This window comes from Saccopteryx bilineata, chromosome 4 (genome assembly GCF_036850765.1).
Source record: "Saccopteryx bilineata isolate mSacBil1 chromosome 4, mSacBil1_pri_phased_curated, whole genome shotgun sequence".
Classification (NCBI taxonomy): Eukaryota; Metazoa; Chordata; class Mammalia; order Chiroptera; family Emballonuridae; genus Saccopteryx; species Saccopteryx bilineata.
This window is the reverse complement of record NC_089493.1, coordinates 296672051-296689332: the sequence shown is the minus strand read 5'-3', so window position 1 is coordinate 296689332 and position 17282 is coordinate 296672051. Positions and strand designations below refer to the sequence as shown.

Here is a 17282-nt window from a genome sequence, read left to right as displayed (position 1 = left end):
AAAAAAAAAAGGCGTTACGATGAGGGAATCCATGAACTACGTTACTCCTAAGTTAGGTCGCAGCAGGAATCAACTTCAGACACAGGAACAGAGTGGGATCCTTCCGTTTTGAAACGTCGCGAGGTCTGCCTGAGCTCTGAACGATCCAAGACCCATCCATCTGAGTAAAATACTCTGCTCCTAGCGCTTCCTCAGTTCGCTTTTAGGAGTGTGGCACCCAGCTTGAGTTGCGGCCGGGGACTCTAATGTGTATGTGTGTGTGTGTGTGTGTGTGTGGGGGGGTCTTCATGGACAGGGTCGTCCATACAGCACACCATACTGCAGGTGGCCCCGCTTGCAGCAGCTTCCGAGAAAGGCAGAGAGCATGCACCGATGCCTCTTAGAAAGGAGTTGCCAGTGTCCTGGCGTGGGGGACGGGGCAGGGTGGCATCTTTTCCCTCCTCATTTCTGTCTGGTGCGCAGCCCCGGCAAGGAAGGGGGGACGCCCGTGGGCCGGGGGGCCTGGCTGGTCGGCTCTGAAGGTAAATAAGGAGCCACGCGGCGGGTCCAGGAACAGCGGTGACCTGGCAGCGTCCGCTCCCTGGCCTTGGTCTGAGAGCGGAGGGATGCTACTGCCCCCCCCCTAAGCCCCCTGGCCCATCTGTACAACCAGGTAGGTCCGGCCGGGGGCGGGGATGGCATGGGCGGCCCAGAGGCAACCACCAGGGCGAGGGAGGCGTGACCAGCAGCCCTGCGGCAGCTCCCGGGAAAGACAGGGAGGTTTCAGTGACCGCCTTCCGAAGGGATGGCCGCTGTCTTAACAAGAATGAAAACCACTTCCGCCAGGACGCGGAGGATTCGCGCAGAGCCGCGGTGCGTGCGCGCTCCAGGGCCACGCGCGCCCCCGAACCCGTGTTGTCCCGCCCCCCCTGGCCGACTCGGCCCGCTGATTGGGTGGGAGGAGCGCCCCCGCCCGGAACGCGCCGCCCCGCCCCGGGCCGTGCATGCGAGCTCCGGCTGGAAACCGACGGCCGCGGTGGCGGCGCGTTCCGGGGGCGGAAAGGAAAGGGAGGCGGGAGGGCTGCGCGCAGCCCGCCCCGCCCCGCCCCCGCCTCGCCCTGCAGGGGCTGGATGGGCAAGTCGGGCGCGATGGCTCCGGCCCGGGCGGCGGCGGCGGCGTTCAGCGGCGGCGGCGGCGCGTCCTGCTCCTCGGCCCGGCGCCGGCGGTGATCGGAGCGAGCGGCCGCGGCCCCCAATGAGACTGCTGGCGGGCTGGCTGTGCCTGAGCCTGAGCCTGGCGTCCGCGTGGCTGGCGCGGAGGATGTGGACGCTGCGGAGCCCGCTGCCCCGCTCCCTGTACGTGAACATGACGAGCGGCCCGGGCGGGCCGGCGGCGCCCGCGGGCGGCAGGAAGGAGAACCACCAGGTACGGCCGGCGGGGGCGGGGGCGGGGGCGTGGCGGCCTTCCCGCGCTCGGCGGCCATTGTGCGGGGCGCGGCCTCGGCCCCTCGGAAAGTTTCCCCGCCGGCGCCCGGCGCCTTTTGTTACCGGCCCGGCTGCGGAGGCCCTGCAGCCCCGCTGCGGCCCGCGCGTGGGCGCCCTGGACGCGCATTGTTCCCGCGGCGGCGGCGGTGGCGGGGCTGCAGGCTGGGCCGCCTCGGCTCGGCGATGGGCCGCCTGGCACCGGCACCAGGCCTGGGCCGTGAACGAGCCGTCCCGCCGCGCGCGCGCGACCCGCACACGCTCCGCGTCCCGCACGCGTCCCGCGCACCCCGCACATGCCCCGTGACCCGGACATGCCCCCTGCGCCCCGCGTCCCGCGCGCGCCCCACACACGCCCCGTGCCCCGGACATGCCCTGTGCGCCCCGCGTCCCGCACGCGCCCTACTCACGCCCGGTGCCCCGGACATGCCCCGCGCGCCGCAACCCCCCCCCCCCCCCCACGCGGCCGGCCCTCTCGTCTGGCTGAACCTTAGATCACTGCTAGGGTCCTCAACGAAATGGGCCGTGCGTCGCTAGCCATTCACTTCTCTCCGGCCTTCTGGTGACCTTTGCCCGAGGCATGTAAAACGTGCGTGACAGGCCCTCGCTCCCAGCCCACCCTGTCCCTTCCCACCCAGCCTCCCCTCCTACGTAAGGCGCATCTCCCCCAGACTTTGATGTTGGTTCTGAGCGGAAAGACGTGGTAAGAACGGAGGGCGTGCATGCAGCGCTTTCCCTGGCTGTGTTTTTAAACCGGAACTGGGCTGGAGTGAATTCTTAGAGCTGTTAGGTTGTTGATGCAATTGGGGACCGGCTAGGTCTTTTCATTAGCTTCATTTTGTCCCACTTAAAGAAGTATGTGCCGGGCATGGGTGGAGTCGGGGGTGGAAAGATTTCATATTGGGCCGTTATGTAATTTAGAGTTGGTGTGCATCGAAAAAGAGGCTTTTGGACTCTGCTAGACTGTTGCCTTGCAATCGCTAGTATATACTTAAGAGTGCAGCTTGCTTCGCCAGAGAGCAGGAACTAACTCATCCTTACTCCCCATTTTGTGACCCATTATTTTCATAGCTTTCTCATTTTCCTCTGTGGCTCTTCTTCTTATGCCACGTGTTCAGCGAGTTTACACTCAGGTTGATTTCATGCATATTAATGACAATGAACACTTATCCAAGGAGGTAAAACAATTCATGTAGAAAAGCAGCATTTCTTATTTAGCAAATTGTTATAGTGGCTCTTTTTTTTTTTTTTTTTTTTTACTTTTAAAGGAAACAATAGATTTCTATGATTATTTTGTGTAATCTCACGGCAGTTTGTACATTATTTGGTAATCTCATTGCAATTTGCTAGGTAATAACTCCTATGATACTGTGAGGGGTGCATCTAAAGCTAGTAGGTGCTCTTACATTGTAAAACTATATTCTCTGCGATGGATCAATTAGTCACACTAGTCATTTTTACCAGACAACTCTAAAGCACGGGAGTGATCAATGTACGGTTACCGAAATGTCACATTTCCATATAGAACACAGGTAATGGTGTAAAATGACGAGTTAGAAGTGCCATTTTCAGCAGTGGGTAGAAATACGGTCCTGGATAGGGTGAAATGGAGGCTGACGTGTTCTTCTGGGTGAGTTGAGTCTCTTAGCTGAAGGTGTTTGTTCTGACACTTGTCACGACTTCCTCTTCTGCAGCGCACTTGATAATGTCTTCAGTGCTCATAAAGTAGGATGTGCTTTGAAAGCTGAAAAACTGTTCAAGTTCCTTGGTGTTTATGGAACCTAAGTAGAATTATAGCTGTAAATACCGCCTCTGAGGTTTCTTTCTAATGGTCTATGTTTTTAAAGCCGAATCTGTCAGGAAAACTTTGACTGGTTTCAGATACCTCATTTACTTCGTTACGCCTCGGAGATATTCAGATGTGCATGTGTGTTTGTGTGTGTGTTCAGCCAGTTGCACTAACAATTAGGCAGCTAATTTCTCCAAGGTGAAGACTAACCCCGTATCTTCCGCATATTTAGGGGGCGATGAACTCCTTTCCTTAGAATAATCAATCCAGACATTATTTTAAGGTAATATAGTCATGTTAGGAAAATGCCCACAAATGAGGTTAAAATGAACAAAAGAAAGAGTGTGTTACAGAAACCATAGTAAAGTGAAATAGACTGTCCTCTCTGCTTTGTACAGGGTGGGGCAAAAGTTGGTTTACAATCATGAGTACACAGAACACGGTTCATTCTTGTAACATTATGAATTATTGTATCAATCATGAGCACATGAAACACAGTTCATTCTTGTATCATTATTAATTATTGTATCATTTCCCATACAAACAACTGTAAACCTACTTTTGCCCCACCCTGTGTTTGTTCCAGGATCTTGGATTTGCTTTGTTAAATGGTGTTACTTGTGAAGTAGCTTAGCTGTAATCACTGCCACCCCCTTCCCCGTGCGGTCCTCAAATTAATAGTTTTACGTTAGGTCTTCTGGTGTTCATTTGGGTGTGTGGGTTCCATAGCCTGCACAGCTGGTTCTTTTTAAGTTGCATGGAAGTAGGGATATAGATTTGATCGAACCATACTTAGCACAGTTTTCCTCATGGTTATTTTATTAAGACATTATAATGGAGTAATCTGTGGTTAATAGAACCCTTACCACTTTGGTGGTGCTTGAGCAATGTTTCTTCGTTAACAATTGCTATTTAGTTATTGTAGCCTAGAAAGGCAAGGCTGTTTTGGGCTAGGGCAGCTTTGAAACTAGAGTAGCAGCCCCGTTTTAGGAACGTGGCTTTGAAACTGAGATTGTGTTTCACTCTGGGCAGTGGAGAGGCAGGGATCCCGCTTACCATAGGGTACCGCTTGTGGGCCAAATTGGGCTCACTGATTTATTTATTTATTTTTTTACAGCTTGTGAAGTATAACATGCGCACATTTCTTATATGAGATTCAGACTCCAGTGTCCACAAGTAAAGTTGTGTTGGGACAGAGTTACCACATTCATTCTACCTGCTGTCTGTTGAGTGCTTCTGGCCTACAACAGCAGAGAAGCAGTTGCTACTTTGTGACCGGCAAGCCTGAACTATATAGTTACTATCTGGTCCTTTACAGAAAAGAGTTTTCCCCAGAGAAAAATTTCAGCTTCCTTGATCAGCACATTCTTAATGACAGGTTGTAAGGTGGGTAAGATGGACTCATTGGGGACAAACTAGTTATGTCACTTTCGGGGCTTGAAAAGAAAATGACAACAAGAACTTCGGCTCTAGTCTTTTCTTCTTTTTTATGCGTTGCACCTGCTCCCGATAGTTAATGAAACTCTGACAGACCTATTGAAACTTGAAAAGACCCTAGGCCCCCACCTAACTATTGGATTCCCGGCAATAACAGTCATTCAATAGCTTTTCAGTTAGTGGAATGAAAAGAGAGCTGTGGTAGAACTCCCTAGAGCCACGCCAGGACAGTTTCTCTGGAGGACTTCCTGCACGGTTGTTCTTTACAAGCACAGACAACATTTGGTACCTGCAGTTATAAAGGTGTAACCTAAAATTGTAAGGACGTGTATATTCAGCTTAATTTTATTTTTTTCACCTTCTTCTATAAGCTCAGAACTGTGCGAATGCCAGAAGTGATGATGAAAGGATAGAATTGATATGATTTGGGGTTTTTTCCCCCAAATGGAAAAATACTTGGACATCACAGCCAGAGGTCAGAGGTTGTGCTAACGGACAGAATCAGAGGTCAGAGGTTGTGCTAACGGACAGATTCCGTTCCCTCATCCCCCAGTTACCTGTGGAGGCGGCCTGAAGTCAGGCCTGAGTTAACAGTGCTCAGGCGGTCAGCCAGCTGGCCACGCGGACACAGATGGAGTGTCCCGTCCTCCTCTGAACTTGTCTCCGAGAGCCTGGAGGCCTTGGCAGCCAAATACCGGAGAGATTTGGATTGGAAGGGGGTTCTTTGCTTCCTTATAACCTGTCTGAAACCCTAAACAAGTGTTTGCTTCAGTTTCCTGGAACACTGGGAATATCCAGGCTTGGTTATATATATGTGGTTATCTCTCCTGCTGAATATACCGCGGGCCTGGATGTGTCCCAGGAGACCTTTGACAGCCCAACGCTGTGAAGACGACTTAAAAATACTAGCTGAAGTTTGTGGGTTAAGCATGGATGGTAACTTCCAGTGAAAGACTGTTTGCTTAGCCCTCTGAAGCTTTGTTCACACATCAGGGTTCTACAATACGAATGGTGAATATTTCAAGTGAAGATGGACCATTATTTATGAAATCAAAGCTGAAGCAACTTAATCTTTCCTGTATATGTTGTTGCTGCCTGCGTGGCTATGAGCGTGCCTTGTCACGTCATACGTGAAAATCTCACACAAAGAGCTTGTTGGGTGGCTTTGTCTCATTAGTAGGAAAATAATGACGGTTTCACTGTTTATACCTTGGTGTGCTTAGATGCGTGGAGGTGCCAAGGCTGAATGAAATGTGTGCCCTGACTCGATTACATTGCAGAAACGTAGAATGTGACTTTTGAATTCTTGGCTGTCAAGGTCAGTGTCACTGGGCTTGATCTGACTACCCTCTTAGTAGAAAAGGTTCTGTGTTCCGGGACCCCACAAGTGGAGCCTGTCCGGTGGTGGTCAGTGTGCTGAATGCCTCAGGTCTTTGGTTACTTATCGCTTCTGAGAGGGGCTGCATGCCCAGACCAACAGTGTGGTTTTTAGACATTTCCCTTAACTTCAGTTCTCCTCTGAGTGGATTTTGTGGACCTTGGACAGGAAGGGGAAAGAAATGTACAACAATTATTGGGCCTGTGCTGTGTGCCAGGTACTTGAAATAGATGATCCCCTCTAATCCTCAGGACAACTCTGGGAGGTGGGTGGCACACCCTCACTTGACAGAGAGAAGGTTGAACTGACAGAGATGAGACTTGGCTGATGAGCACAGGTCACAGACGGCAGAGTGGGATCCTGAGCTCTGGGCTGTCTGCTCTTTCCACTGCTTCGTGCTACCCCTCGTGGGAACCCTGTGAAACAGGCTGCCTTCCCGGCAGGGACTGGCCCCCACCTCCGTGGCCTCTGTCTGTGTGGAGGAGTGATGTAGAGGAGGAGCCCAGAGATGCTCCGAGTGTTTGAGTTAAACGAGGCTGAAACCGCTGCTTCTAAGTGCTGGCCCTCCTCCAGTTTGTATGCTTTTCGTCAAGTGTAATGTTGGAAAAAGATAATTCTCACCTGTGGTGTCTTTTCTTCTGTCACCAACCAGTTCTCCAGCTGTCTGACACCCACCAGGTGTCCTCCCGTTTGGTTCTGTTCTGACCCCAAGGACCGGCATGTTGAAGGGCCCAGTCCCACCAGACCACCCTCACTTCAGATGCTGGCCACCAGTCACCATCCACTTGGCTGCAAACCCTGGGATTTCCCCCCAGGTAGACAGTGTGCTAGAAAGGCTCACATAGAGTTTAGGAGAACGCCTTGCTTCTGTGTACTGGTCTGTTCTAAAGGGGACGTACGACGTACGAGTCAGGGACAGCCGAGCAGCAGACGCAGAACGCCAGGGGCTTCGGCGCCCTCTGTGTGCGCCAGCCTCCCAGCTCAGCACGTGCTCCGCCGCACGCACGTCCCCGGAACCCTCGTGGTTAGGCGTTCTGTGGACGTTTCCTAAGTAGGTGGGAGCTGAGCCGTTGGCCTTGGGTGGTTGAACTCAAGTCTGCAGCCCTCTCCCCTCCCTGGGGGTTGGGGCGGGCTGAAAGTCCCACCCTCCGTTCCATCAGCTTCCAGCAGTTCCTCCTCTCCCTCCGGAGGCCAGGGACTCAGGCCTGGAACTGGGGATGAAGACCAAAGACTTATTTTTTTATTATATACCACACTACCAGAAATCAAGAAGTTGTTGTTGTTTTTAAAAATGACTTTCTAGTTCTACTGATGTGCTCCAATCCTTTGTATTTTGGCGTAAAAGACCATTATATCATGTACAGCTCATGTGTGATCACTTGAGGAAGTCCAAAAATAATTTCAGAAGATACTTTCATGGTATCTCCCTCAGTCTAAGAAGCAAATGTGATTTTACGGGAAGATGGCATTTCTCCTTGGAAGAAGGGGTTCACTTCACCAGTCACGGCTATGTAACGATTAGGAGAGGCTCACGGGCACAGTGGAACCTTGACGAGGTGACCTGATACTTCGTTGCTTTGATTAAATACTGTTCAGCACATTTCCAGAACTCCTGTCCTCTACCTGATTTGGCTGTTTATTCTTTGGCTAAATTATTAATGTCTTTAGCCTTTTTTTTTTTTAATTCTTGTACTTTTAACTTTTAATTTATTGAATTGACATGCTTTCAAGTGTGCCACTCAGCATAACACCCTCTGCGCACTGCATCCTGTCCCCCATGCCCTGGGCGGAGTCTCTTTCCACTTCCCCTTCCTCCACCCCTTCCCTCTGGCTGCTGCGACCCTGTTGTCTGTGACCCTGTTGTCTGTATCTGTGTGTTACGTCTCTATGGCTTTGATGAATCCCTTCGTCTTCTTTGACCTGGTCCCCTTTTGCCCCACCCCTCTGACAGCTGTCCCTCTGCTCCCTGTGACCCCGCCTCTGTTTCTCTTGTTCCTCAGTTTATTGTGTTCATTAGATTCCACATACAAGTGAGATCATATGACATACAGTGGTACCTTGAGATATGAATAGACCAACCTACGAATTTTTTTAAGATATGAGCTGCGACTCGGTTTGTATTTTTGTTCAAGATCCGAGCAAAATTCCGAGATATGAGTAGTGATTCGGGAAGCTGCCGCTAGTTGGCACGTTGGCTCATGGGTCCAGTATCGGCAATTTGATATACAGTGTGTCCATAAAGTCATGGTGCACTTTTGACCGGTCACAGGAAAGCAACAAAAGACGATAGAAATGTGAAATCTGCACCAAATAAGAGGAAAACCCTCCCAGTTTCTGTAGGATGATGTGGCAGCATGTGTGCATGCACAGATGATGACGTAACACCGTGTATACAGTGGAGCAGCCCACGGCCAGGTCAGTCGAGATGTGGACGGTACAGAGGAAAGTTCAGTGTGTTCTGTGGCTTGCTAAATTTGAATCTGTGACCAAAGTGCAATGTGAATATCAGCGCGTTTATAATGAAGAGCCACCACATAGGAATAACACTGCTCGGTGGGATAAGCAGTTGAAGGAAACCGGCAGTTTGGTGGAGAAACCCCGTTCTGGTAGGCCATCAGTCAGTGACGAGTCTGTAGAGGCTGTACGGGATAGCTACCTAAGGAGTCCTAAAAAATCTGTGCGTGAGCCCACATCGAACTGCACTGAATGGGTATGAAACTGGGAGAGTTTTCCTTTTATTTGGTGCAGATTTCACATTTCTATTGTCTTTTGTTGCTTTCCTGTGACTGGTCAAAAGTGCACCATGACTTTACGGACACACTGTACACTGACGAGCTCGGCTACAGAAGGAATTAAATTCGTATCTCAAGGTACCACTGTATGTCTTTCTCTGTCTGGCTTATTTCACTCAGTATAATAATCTCCAGGTCCATCCATTGTCATCGCAAAATGTAAAATTTCCTTCTTTTTGGAATAGTTTGAGAAGATAGGTGTGGTTCTTCATTGAATGTTTGGTAAAATTCGCCTGTGAAGCCATCTGGTCCAGGACTTTTGTTGGCTAGGAGGTTTTTTATAACTGTTTCAGTTTCATTTGTTGTAATTGGTCTGCTCAGGTTTTCTGATTCTTCCAGATTCAGTTTTGGAAGATTGTATGTTTCTAGGAATTTATCCATTTAGCTCAGGTTGTCTGATTTTTTGGCATATAGTTCTTCATAGTATTTTCTTACAACCCTTTGTATTTCTGTGATGTCAGTTACTTCTCTTTCATTTCTGATTTTATTTATTTGGGTTCATTTTTTTTCTTGATGAGTCTGGTTAAATGTTCATCAGTCTTGTTTACCTTTTCAAAGAACTTGATTTCATTGATCTTCTGTAATTTTTTTTTAGCCTCTATGTCATTTGTTTCTGCTCTGATCTGTATTATTTCCTTCCTTCTACTTCCTCTGGGCTTTAATTTTTATTTTTTTTCATTTTTCTAAAGCTGGAAACGGGGAGAGACAGTCAGACAGACTCCCGCATGCGCCCGACCGGGATCCACCCGGCACGCCCACCAGGGGCGACGCTCTGCCCACCAGGGGGCGATGCTCTGCCCATCCTGGGCGTCGCCATGTTGCGACCAGAGCCACTCTAGCGCCTGAGGTAGAGACCACAGAGCCATCCCCAGCGCCCAGGCCATCTTTGCTCCAATGGAGCCTTGGCTGCGGGAGGGGAAGAGAGAGACAGAGAGGAAGGAGAAGGGGAGGGGTGGAGAAGCAAATGGGCGCTTCTCCTGTGTGCCCTGGCCGGGAATCGAACCCGGGTCCTCCGCACGCTAGGCCGACGCTCTACCGCTGAGCCAACCGGCCAGGGCTTTCCTCTGGGCTTTATATGTTGTTTTTCTTCTGGTTCTTTCAGGTGCAGGATTAGAGTGTTTATTTGAGGTTTTTCTAGCTTCTTTTTTTTTTTTCTTTGTATTTTTCTGAAGCTGGAAACGAGGAGAGACAGTCAGACAGACTCCCGTATGCGCCCGACCGGGATCCACCCAGCACGCCCACCAGGGGTGATGCTCTGCCCACCAGGGGGCAATGCTCTGCCCCTCCAGGGGGTCGCTCTGCCGCGACCAGAGCCACTCTAGCGCCTGGGGCAGAGGCCAAGGAGCCATCCCCAGCCCCGGGCCATCTTTGCTCCAATGGAGCCTTGGCTGCAGGAGGGGAAGAGAGAGACAGAGAGGAAGGAGGGGGTGGGGTGGAGAAGCAAATGGGCGCTTCTCCTATGTGCCCTGGCTGGGAATCGAACCCGGGTCCCCCGCACGCCAGGCCGATGCTCTACCGCTGAGCCAACCGGCCAGGGCCTTTTCTAGCTTCTTAAGGAATGCCTGTAATGCTATGAACTTCCCTCAGAACTGCTTTCGCTGTGTCCCATAAGTTTTGGGTTGTTGTATGTTCATTTTCATTTGTTTCAAGGTAAGTTTTTGACTTCTTCCTTGATCTCATTGTTAACCCATTAGTTATTTAATAAGATGCTATTTAGCCTCCAAATGTTTGAATGTTTTTCAGTTTTTCTATTGTAGTTGATTTCTAGATTCATGCCATTGTGGTCACAGAAGATGCTGGATATGATTTCAAGCTTCTTAAATTTACTGAGACTTGTTTTCTGTCCTAACATGTGATCTATCTTAGAGAATGTACCATACACACTTGAAAAGAATGTATATTCTGCTGCTTTGGGGTGAAAGGTTCTGAAGATATCAATTAAATCCAGTTGATCTAGTGTGTCATTTAAAGCCACTGTTTCTTTGTTAATTTTCTGTCTGGACGATCTCTCCATTGATGTTAGTGGGGTATTAAAATTCCCTGTTATTATAGTATTACTGTCAATCTCGCCTTTTATGTCTATCAAAATCTGCTTTATATATTTAGGTGCTCTTTATTAGATGCATAAATATTTACAATGTTTATATCTTCCTGTTGGATTGCTTCCTTTATCATTATGACCTTCTTTATCCCTTACTGTAGCTTGTTTTAAAGGCCATTTTGTCTGATATAAGTATTGCTACCTCAGCTTTTTTTTGTTTCCATTTGTATGAAATATTTTTTTCCATCCCTTTACTCTTAATCTATGTGTATCTTTTATTCTGAGGTGGGTCTCTTGTAGACAGCATATGTACGGGTCCTGTTTTCTTATCCACGCAGCCACTCACGGAAGAGTTATCCCTTCAGGCTGGCTGGCTCTAAGGGTCAGCCTTGATCGTGGATATTAGACGTTGGGTGGTGTCTGTCCTCTGGGGTGTAGTTGTCCTCAGCGGGATCTGGTGCCTGCTGTTCAGGCTGGCTGGCTCTAAGGGTCAGCCTTGATCATGGATATTAGACATTGGGTGGTGTCTGTCCTCTGGGGTGTAGTTGTCCTCAGCGGGATCTGGTGCCTGCTGGACTCCTCCTTTGGGCATGCCACTTGTGTGGCTAGCTGAGTCGAGCCTTGGTGCAGTCTGCCACTCACGACTGGTGTGGTGGTTCTGGGTCCTCTTGGGTGGGGTTTGGATACGGGTTGATGTCAGACATTGTTTGTAACCCAAGCTATCTTCTGGAGCTACCAGTCTGTTCACTGTTTGTGCCTGTGTTTTCTGTGCCTAGGTGTGTGTGGGCGGGGCCAACCTGTGTATAAAAATTGACTTCCTCATGCTTAGAGCTGACAGCAGCTCTGTAAAAGGGCCTAATCTTCTTAAGATTTGCCTCCACCTTTCAGCTGCTCCACCTCCTCTTGCAGATGCCTGGTCTTCCCCCAGAGTCTTCTGTAGAAAGATGTGGTGTGGGCCCAGACTGGCCTCACCCCACCAACCCCTCCACAGGCACAGGTTTCAAGCTTGGATTAGGGAAACTGAGGTCGGGAGGACAATGTTAGAGGGACCCCCGGACCCCTTGGTCAGGAGGAGGAAAGTGGCCCCTACTCCAGAGCCTGATCCCTCAGCCACTGGTGGACACTCCAGCCCCATTTCTCCCAGCAAGGTGAGCAGCGGGTTCAGTTGGGTGGGGCCAACAGCCCCCCTGCAGAAGTTCTCTCAGCCGAGGAGCCCTGGCCTCAGGGAGGAAGACTGAGAGAGTGCTCCCCCGGGGCTGACGGTGTCCTCCCAGGAAGTGGCTGAGCCCTTCAACCAGTCCCACAAGAGGCTCCACGGAACTCCCACTTGGAATGTCTGTGCTCCAAGCCTCTCTGCCCTCCCCCGTGAGACGGAGCCCTGTGGGGCAGGGTATCCGGGACCTGGGCCGGCTGACTGGGAGGGAGGCTCTGCCCTGTGCAGGGCGTGTGAGGGGCTGTGCAGGTGCTGACCGCTGGGAGCCCAGCTCACGCCAGCTGGGCTTGGTGCCTGACACACGTGTCCTTGGATGTGCCGCCAGTAGTGGTGGTGCTTGTGTCCTGCTCTGACGTTGTCTGAAGTTGCCCCTGGATGTGTTGGTTCTGGGCCTCTCAGGAGGGAACCTGGTGCAGGCCAGCATTAGACACTGTCTGTGACTGGCCCTCAGCCATCTTCTTGGAACTACAAGCAAACGGGGTTTGTGGCTGCCTGTGCTGGGCTTATTAGGTGCTTATGGAAATACCAAGCCACACAGCTAGGCTGACTTTTACCAGCCCTGGGCCTGGGGGCAGGTCAGCAAAAGGCCCAAGGTTGCCTGAGATCTGCCCCCTGCTGCCTTGGTCTGCTGGCTGCTTGTTGGGCTCAGGCCCTGAGAACGCCTCTGGTAGAGCCTAGACCTGGGGCAGTTCAGGCATCAGGAAAGGTGGTGGGTGTGGCTCCCACCTCAAGGCCCCTGGTGTCAGTCTCTCCTGAGGTTTTTCACAGAACTCAGTAGGGTGTGGCACTAGGAGACCAGTGGGTGTGACCTGTGAGACCCAGAGATTTGGTTTGCCAATAGCCTGACAGTTTCTACTGAATCTCCCATGAGGTGGAAGCACCAGTCATCTTCTCCGGGAAGTGAGGGGACAAGCTCCAGCCTCAGTGCCGGACGACTGAGTCACTGTCGTCCCCTCCTTCCTGGCCACGGCTGCTTGCTTCTCAGCAGGGCCCAGTCTCCACAGGGTGGGGCAGGAGAGGTTCCCAGCCACAGGGAGGGGTGTTCTCCACCCAGGAAAGGTGGCCATTGTGGTATTGCAGAATGATGACTCAGCAAGGGTTCTGGTGGCTGTCCCCCACCATGTTTCTCCCTGGGCCACCAACGTCACACTCTCCTCACTGAGCTTGAGTCTTCTCATCCCTCCCTCCACTGTAGCCCAGGGTAAGTGGCTGTGAACGAGATTTCCTGCGCTGGCCCTTTAAGAGGGTGCCTACGTCTCCGAGAGCTCCCGTCTCTTTCTTGCAGACAGAAACCCGGCTCTTTTCACGGCCAAATGCTGTGTGGGCGCCTCTTCTAGGCTCTGGGGCTCTGGGCTGGGGCGCCCGGTGTGGGTCCTAAGCCCCTCCACCCTCGACTGCTGCTCACTCCTGGGAGCGGGGGCAGCCCTTTCGCACCCCCCCCCCCCCCCCCCCCCAGTCTCCGTGCGGCTTCTCTGGGGCCCTTGGAGGTAGACTCCTCTTCCTTTGGTCAGGGAGACTGTTCCTAAATTCAGTTATAACTCCCGTTTGTCCTGGGAGGAGGCGCGGGAACCTCGTCCGCCGGCCCAGTCCGTCGCCGTCTGGGCCCAGGTTTCCTCTGCTGTCTCCTGACCAGTGGGAAGAGCACTGGGTTGCTGTCGTGTGTGGCTGTCAGGCCCCACGTCACACTTGGCCTCAGCGATGACCGTGGCACCGCTCTGGGGTCATTAGACTTTGTTATCTAAAGGATTTACCTACCATAGTTTTCACCCCTTAAGACACACCTAGGATTTTAAGGAGGAAAATAAGGAAAAAAAATATTCTGAACCAAATGGTGTGTTAAAATGTTTAGTAAGATATACCACAATAATATGTCAACAGTGTAAACTCAACAGCAGTATAAACAGCCATTAACACTTATTAACAAATGAGAAGAGACTTTAATGTTTGAATATTCTTCTAGTTGTCCAGGAACCTGCAGCAGCTAAAAAAAAAAAAATGAACATTTGCTGCATGAGACGCACGGGCATTTTCCCCTCCACTTTTTGGGAAAAAAAGTGTGTCTTATGGAGTGAAAAATACGGTATTTAGACTGAACAAAACTTAAGTGAGCTGTAAAGGAAGAGACCAAGACAGGCTTTTTGAGACATTGTGGTTGGTCCCCAGCTGACAAGCCCAGCCTGGCACCTGGCCCTTCCGCCTGAGAATTCCAGGTGCATGGTGTTTAGTTCCTGTCCCAGCTTAGTCCCTGTGGTCTTTAAGGAGCACACATTCCAAGACCCCACGTGCTTGAGAGGGCACAGGAGTCTACAGACAGCCACCCTGTGTTGTGAGCTCGTCACAGGTTGTCCCTGAAGCCGGGCGGTCTCAGCGGGGACGCCAGGGGGACGCGGAGGGTTGCAGGGACCCCTCAGTGATTTTTCTCTCTAGTGAGCTTTTGCCTAAAGGGTCAGGTGGTCCGAGAGCCCGTCCCTCCCCTCGGCCCCTCCCACCAGCGCTCGACATTCACAATCTACCCTCTGTCTCTGGATCTGGATTTCTGGCCCAGGTCATCACCCTGACTTGTTTCTCGGGTCTCTGCTGCCCCTGTGCAGCATGCGTTCCCTGGACCACTGGTCAGCTGGGATGGCAGCACTGTGGAGCGTCAGAGCGGTGACATTTCCTGCAGCAGCCCGTGTGGGGCTTCTCACACAGCAGCGACTGCCTCCCGGCGGATGTGTGGCGATGTCTGGGGACACTCTGGGCTGTCACAACTAGGGGAGTGCTGTTGGCATCTGGTGGGCAGGTGCCAGGGTCGCTGCCAGACGTCCTGCAGGGCGCAGGGCGGCCCTGGGTCAGGGCTGGTCAGGGCCCCGATGTCAGAAGCGTTACGTTGAGGACCCTGGTCCTGTAATAATGGAGCGGCTCTCTAGCTGAGACCATCTTTTCTCTAAACATGTCCAGTCCGGTTTCACAGTTTCATTGGGCAGAACAGGCTGCTTTTCTTCTCTTTTCTGAAAGTGAGTCTCAGGCAGACACAGTGGGCAGAGGTGAAGAGAAACTTCTTTGAAAGAGGCTCCTGAAACAACCTGTACCTGGAACCAGAACCGGAACCAGCCGGAGCTGCTCCGGGCCCCCAGGCTCCCCGGTGTCAGAGTGATGAGGTGGTAATGACATGTAAGGACAGGTGGCCGGGGGGCCTGGGACAAGGCGGGGGCCCTCGGTGTCCTCTGCTTGCTCACGTGGGCGGTGGGTGGGCGGCTTTGACCCGTGTTTGCAAAGCTGGATTTAAGCCCGGCTCTGCGAAGCCCTTGGAGATACAGGGGTTGACGGGGACCCAGTGATAGCTGGTTATCCCTATGTTCCCTTCGGGATTTTGCTAGAAACCCCAAATTCTGTCTGTGAGACTGCCTGTGACTTTAAGTGGGAATTCACTTGATGAGTATTGATCACTCACCTGTATCTGTGCTGGGCACCGAACTCAGCCATGGTCCCTGTTTTAGGAAACTTTCTGCCTCCCTGGGCAGGTCGACACCGGACGGGCCCGTAGGTGCCCTGCTCAGCGGTCGTGGACGTTACCGGGAGACACACGGACTGTGCGGGGGGTATTGGGGGGGCCCACCCTGGTCTACAAGCTCAGGGGAAATACGTGTCCTGGTGTAGGCGTGGGTTGGACTAGCAGGGTGAGGAGGGAGTGAGTCAGGGTGCTGAGAAGTGCGGAGGGCGGAGCAGACAGCAGGGGAGACGGCCCGGGAAAGGCCTTCCAGACAGAGGAGCGCGTGTGACAGAGCCAGTGGCCCGGCGCTGAGGGTGGCTGAGGGACGGTCCTGCGGGAGGCTGTGGTGGAGTGGACAAGTCGTGTTGGCCCGACAAGCCAGACGGAGCATTTTGGATTTTATCCTGAGACTTCTCTGAAGCAGGGAAGTGACACGACCAGATTTGCATTAAAAACTGCATTTTCTGCCTGGCTTATGTCCCTTATCATAACAGTTTCCAGGCCCATCCATGTTGTCACAAAAGGTAAGATTTCCTTCTTTTTCATGGTCCCATAGTATTCCATTGTGTATATGTACCACAGCTTTCTAATCCACTCATCTACTGATGGACACTTGGGCTGTTTCCAGATCTTCACTACTGTGAACAATGCTGCCATAAATATGGGGGTGCATTTCTCCTTTTGAATCATTAATGTGGTGTTCTTGGGGTATATTCCTAAAAGTGGGGTTCCTGGGTCAAAAGGCAGTTCGATTTTTAAATATCATATGACCTCACTCATTTGAAGAATCCAATGAACAATGTGAACTGAGGAACGGAATAGAGACAGAGGAGGGATCAAAGGGACCAGAGGAAAGGAGGACAGAGGGAAAGGGGATGATAGGATGGGATAAACCTGAAGGGAAGGGGGGAGGGCGCTGTGGGGAGGGGGGAAGAGAGATGTTGAGGGGAATACGGGGGAGGGGGCATGCATTCAGGGCAACACTAGAATCTATGTAAACACAATAAGTTAAAATCAATTAAAAAATTGCATTATCAAAGAAGTTTGCGTGGTCACTTAAAATTTCACAACACTCTGGCAGATCAAATGTGTGTGTGTGTTGTGTGTGTGTGTGTGTAAATACCAGCTTTATTGAGATGTCCTGCATATACCATAAAATCTATCCTTTGAAAATAGTCAGTGCTTTTTAGTGCCGCACTTTCACAAAGTTGTGCAGGCATCACCACACTCTAACTTCAGAACATTTCCATCACTCCACAAAGAAACCGGACCGAGAGCCGTCCCTCCGTGTGGCCCCTCCCACCGGCGCTCTTCATTCACAGCCTACCCTCTGTCTCTGGATCTGCTATTCTGGGTAATTCGTGTAAATGGAATCCTGTCATTTGTGGCCATTTGTGACCGGATTATTTCACTTAGCATTATGTTTTCAGAGTTCATCGGCGTTGCTGCATGACTCAGTATCTCCTTTTTTATGGCTGAATAACAGATACGCGTGCGTGTGTGGAAGAGTCACGTCTGGTGTGTCCATTCGTCAGTTGTGGCCATTTGGGTCATTCCCATGTTCTGGTGATTACGAAGAAGCCGCCATGGAGCTGACGTTTGTATCACACAGATGTCGGGGGGAACGTGGTCTTCAACTTTGTCTTTGTTTTTAGAGAGGAGAGAGATGGAAACAGGAAGGGAGAGAGATGGGAAGCAT

The 17282-nt window shown here is 51.4% G+C and overlaps 1 protein-coding gene across 4 annotated transcripts in view; it reads left to right on the top strand.

Moving 5' to 3' along the window:
* Positions 1-1051: 1051 nt before the first annotated feature.
* The window catches only part of METTL9 (methyltransferase 9, His-X-His N1(pi)-histidine), a 50628-nt gene continuing 34397 nt past the window's right edge, over positions 1052-17282 (top strand). The window contains exon 1 of one of the 4 annotated variants that reach the window (XM_066275882.1): positions 1052-1405. In XM_066275882.1, the coding sequence (XP_066131979.1) occupies positions 1235-1405 (171 nt within the window). In that variant the 5' untranslated portion in view covers positions 1052-1234. Of the gene's footprint in view, positions 1406-11896; positions 12047-15866; positions 16108-17282 lie in introns of those variants that run through there. The other 3 variants (XM_066275881.1, XM_066275884.1, XM_066275885.1) reach the window with 3 other exon arrangements.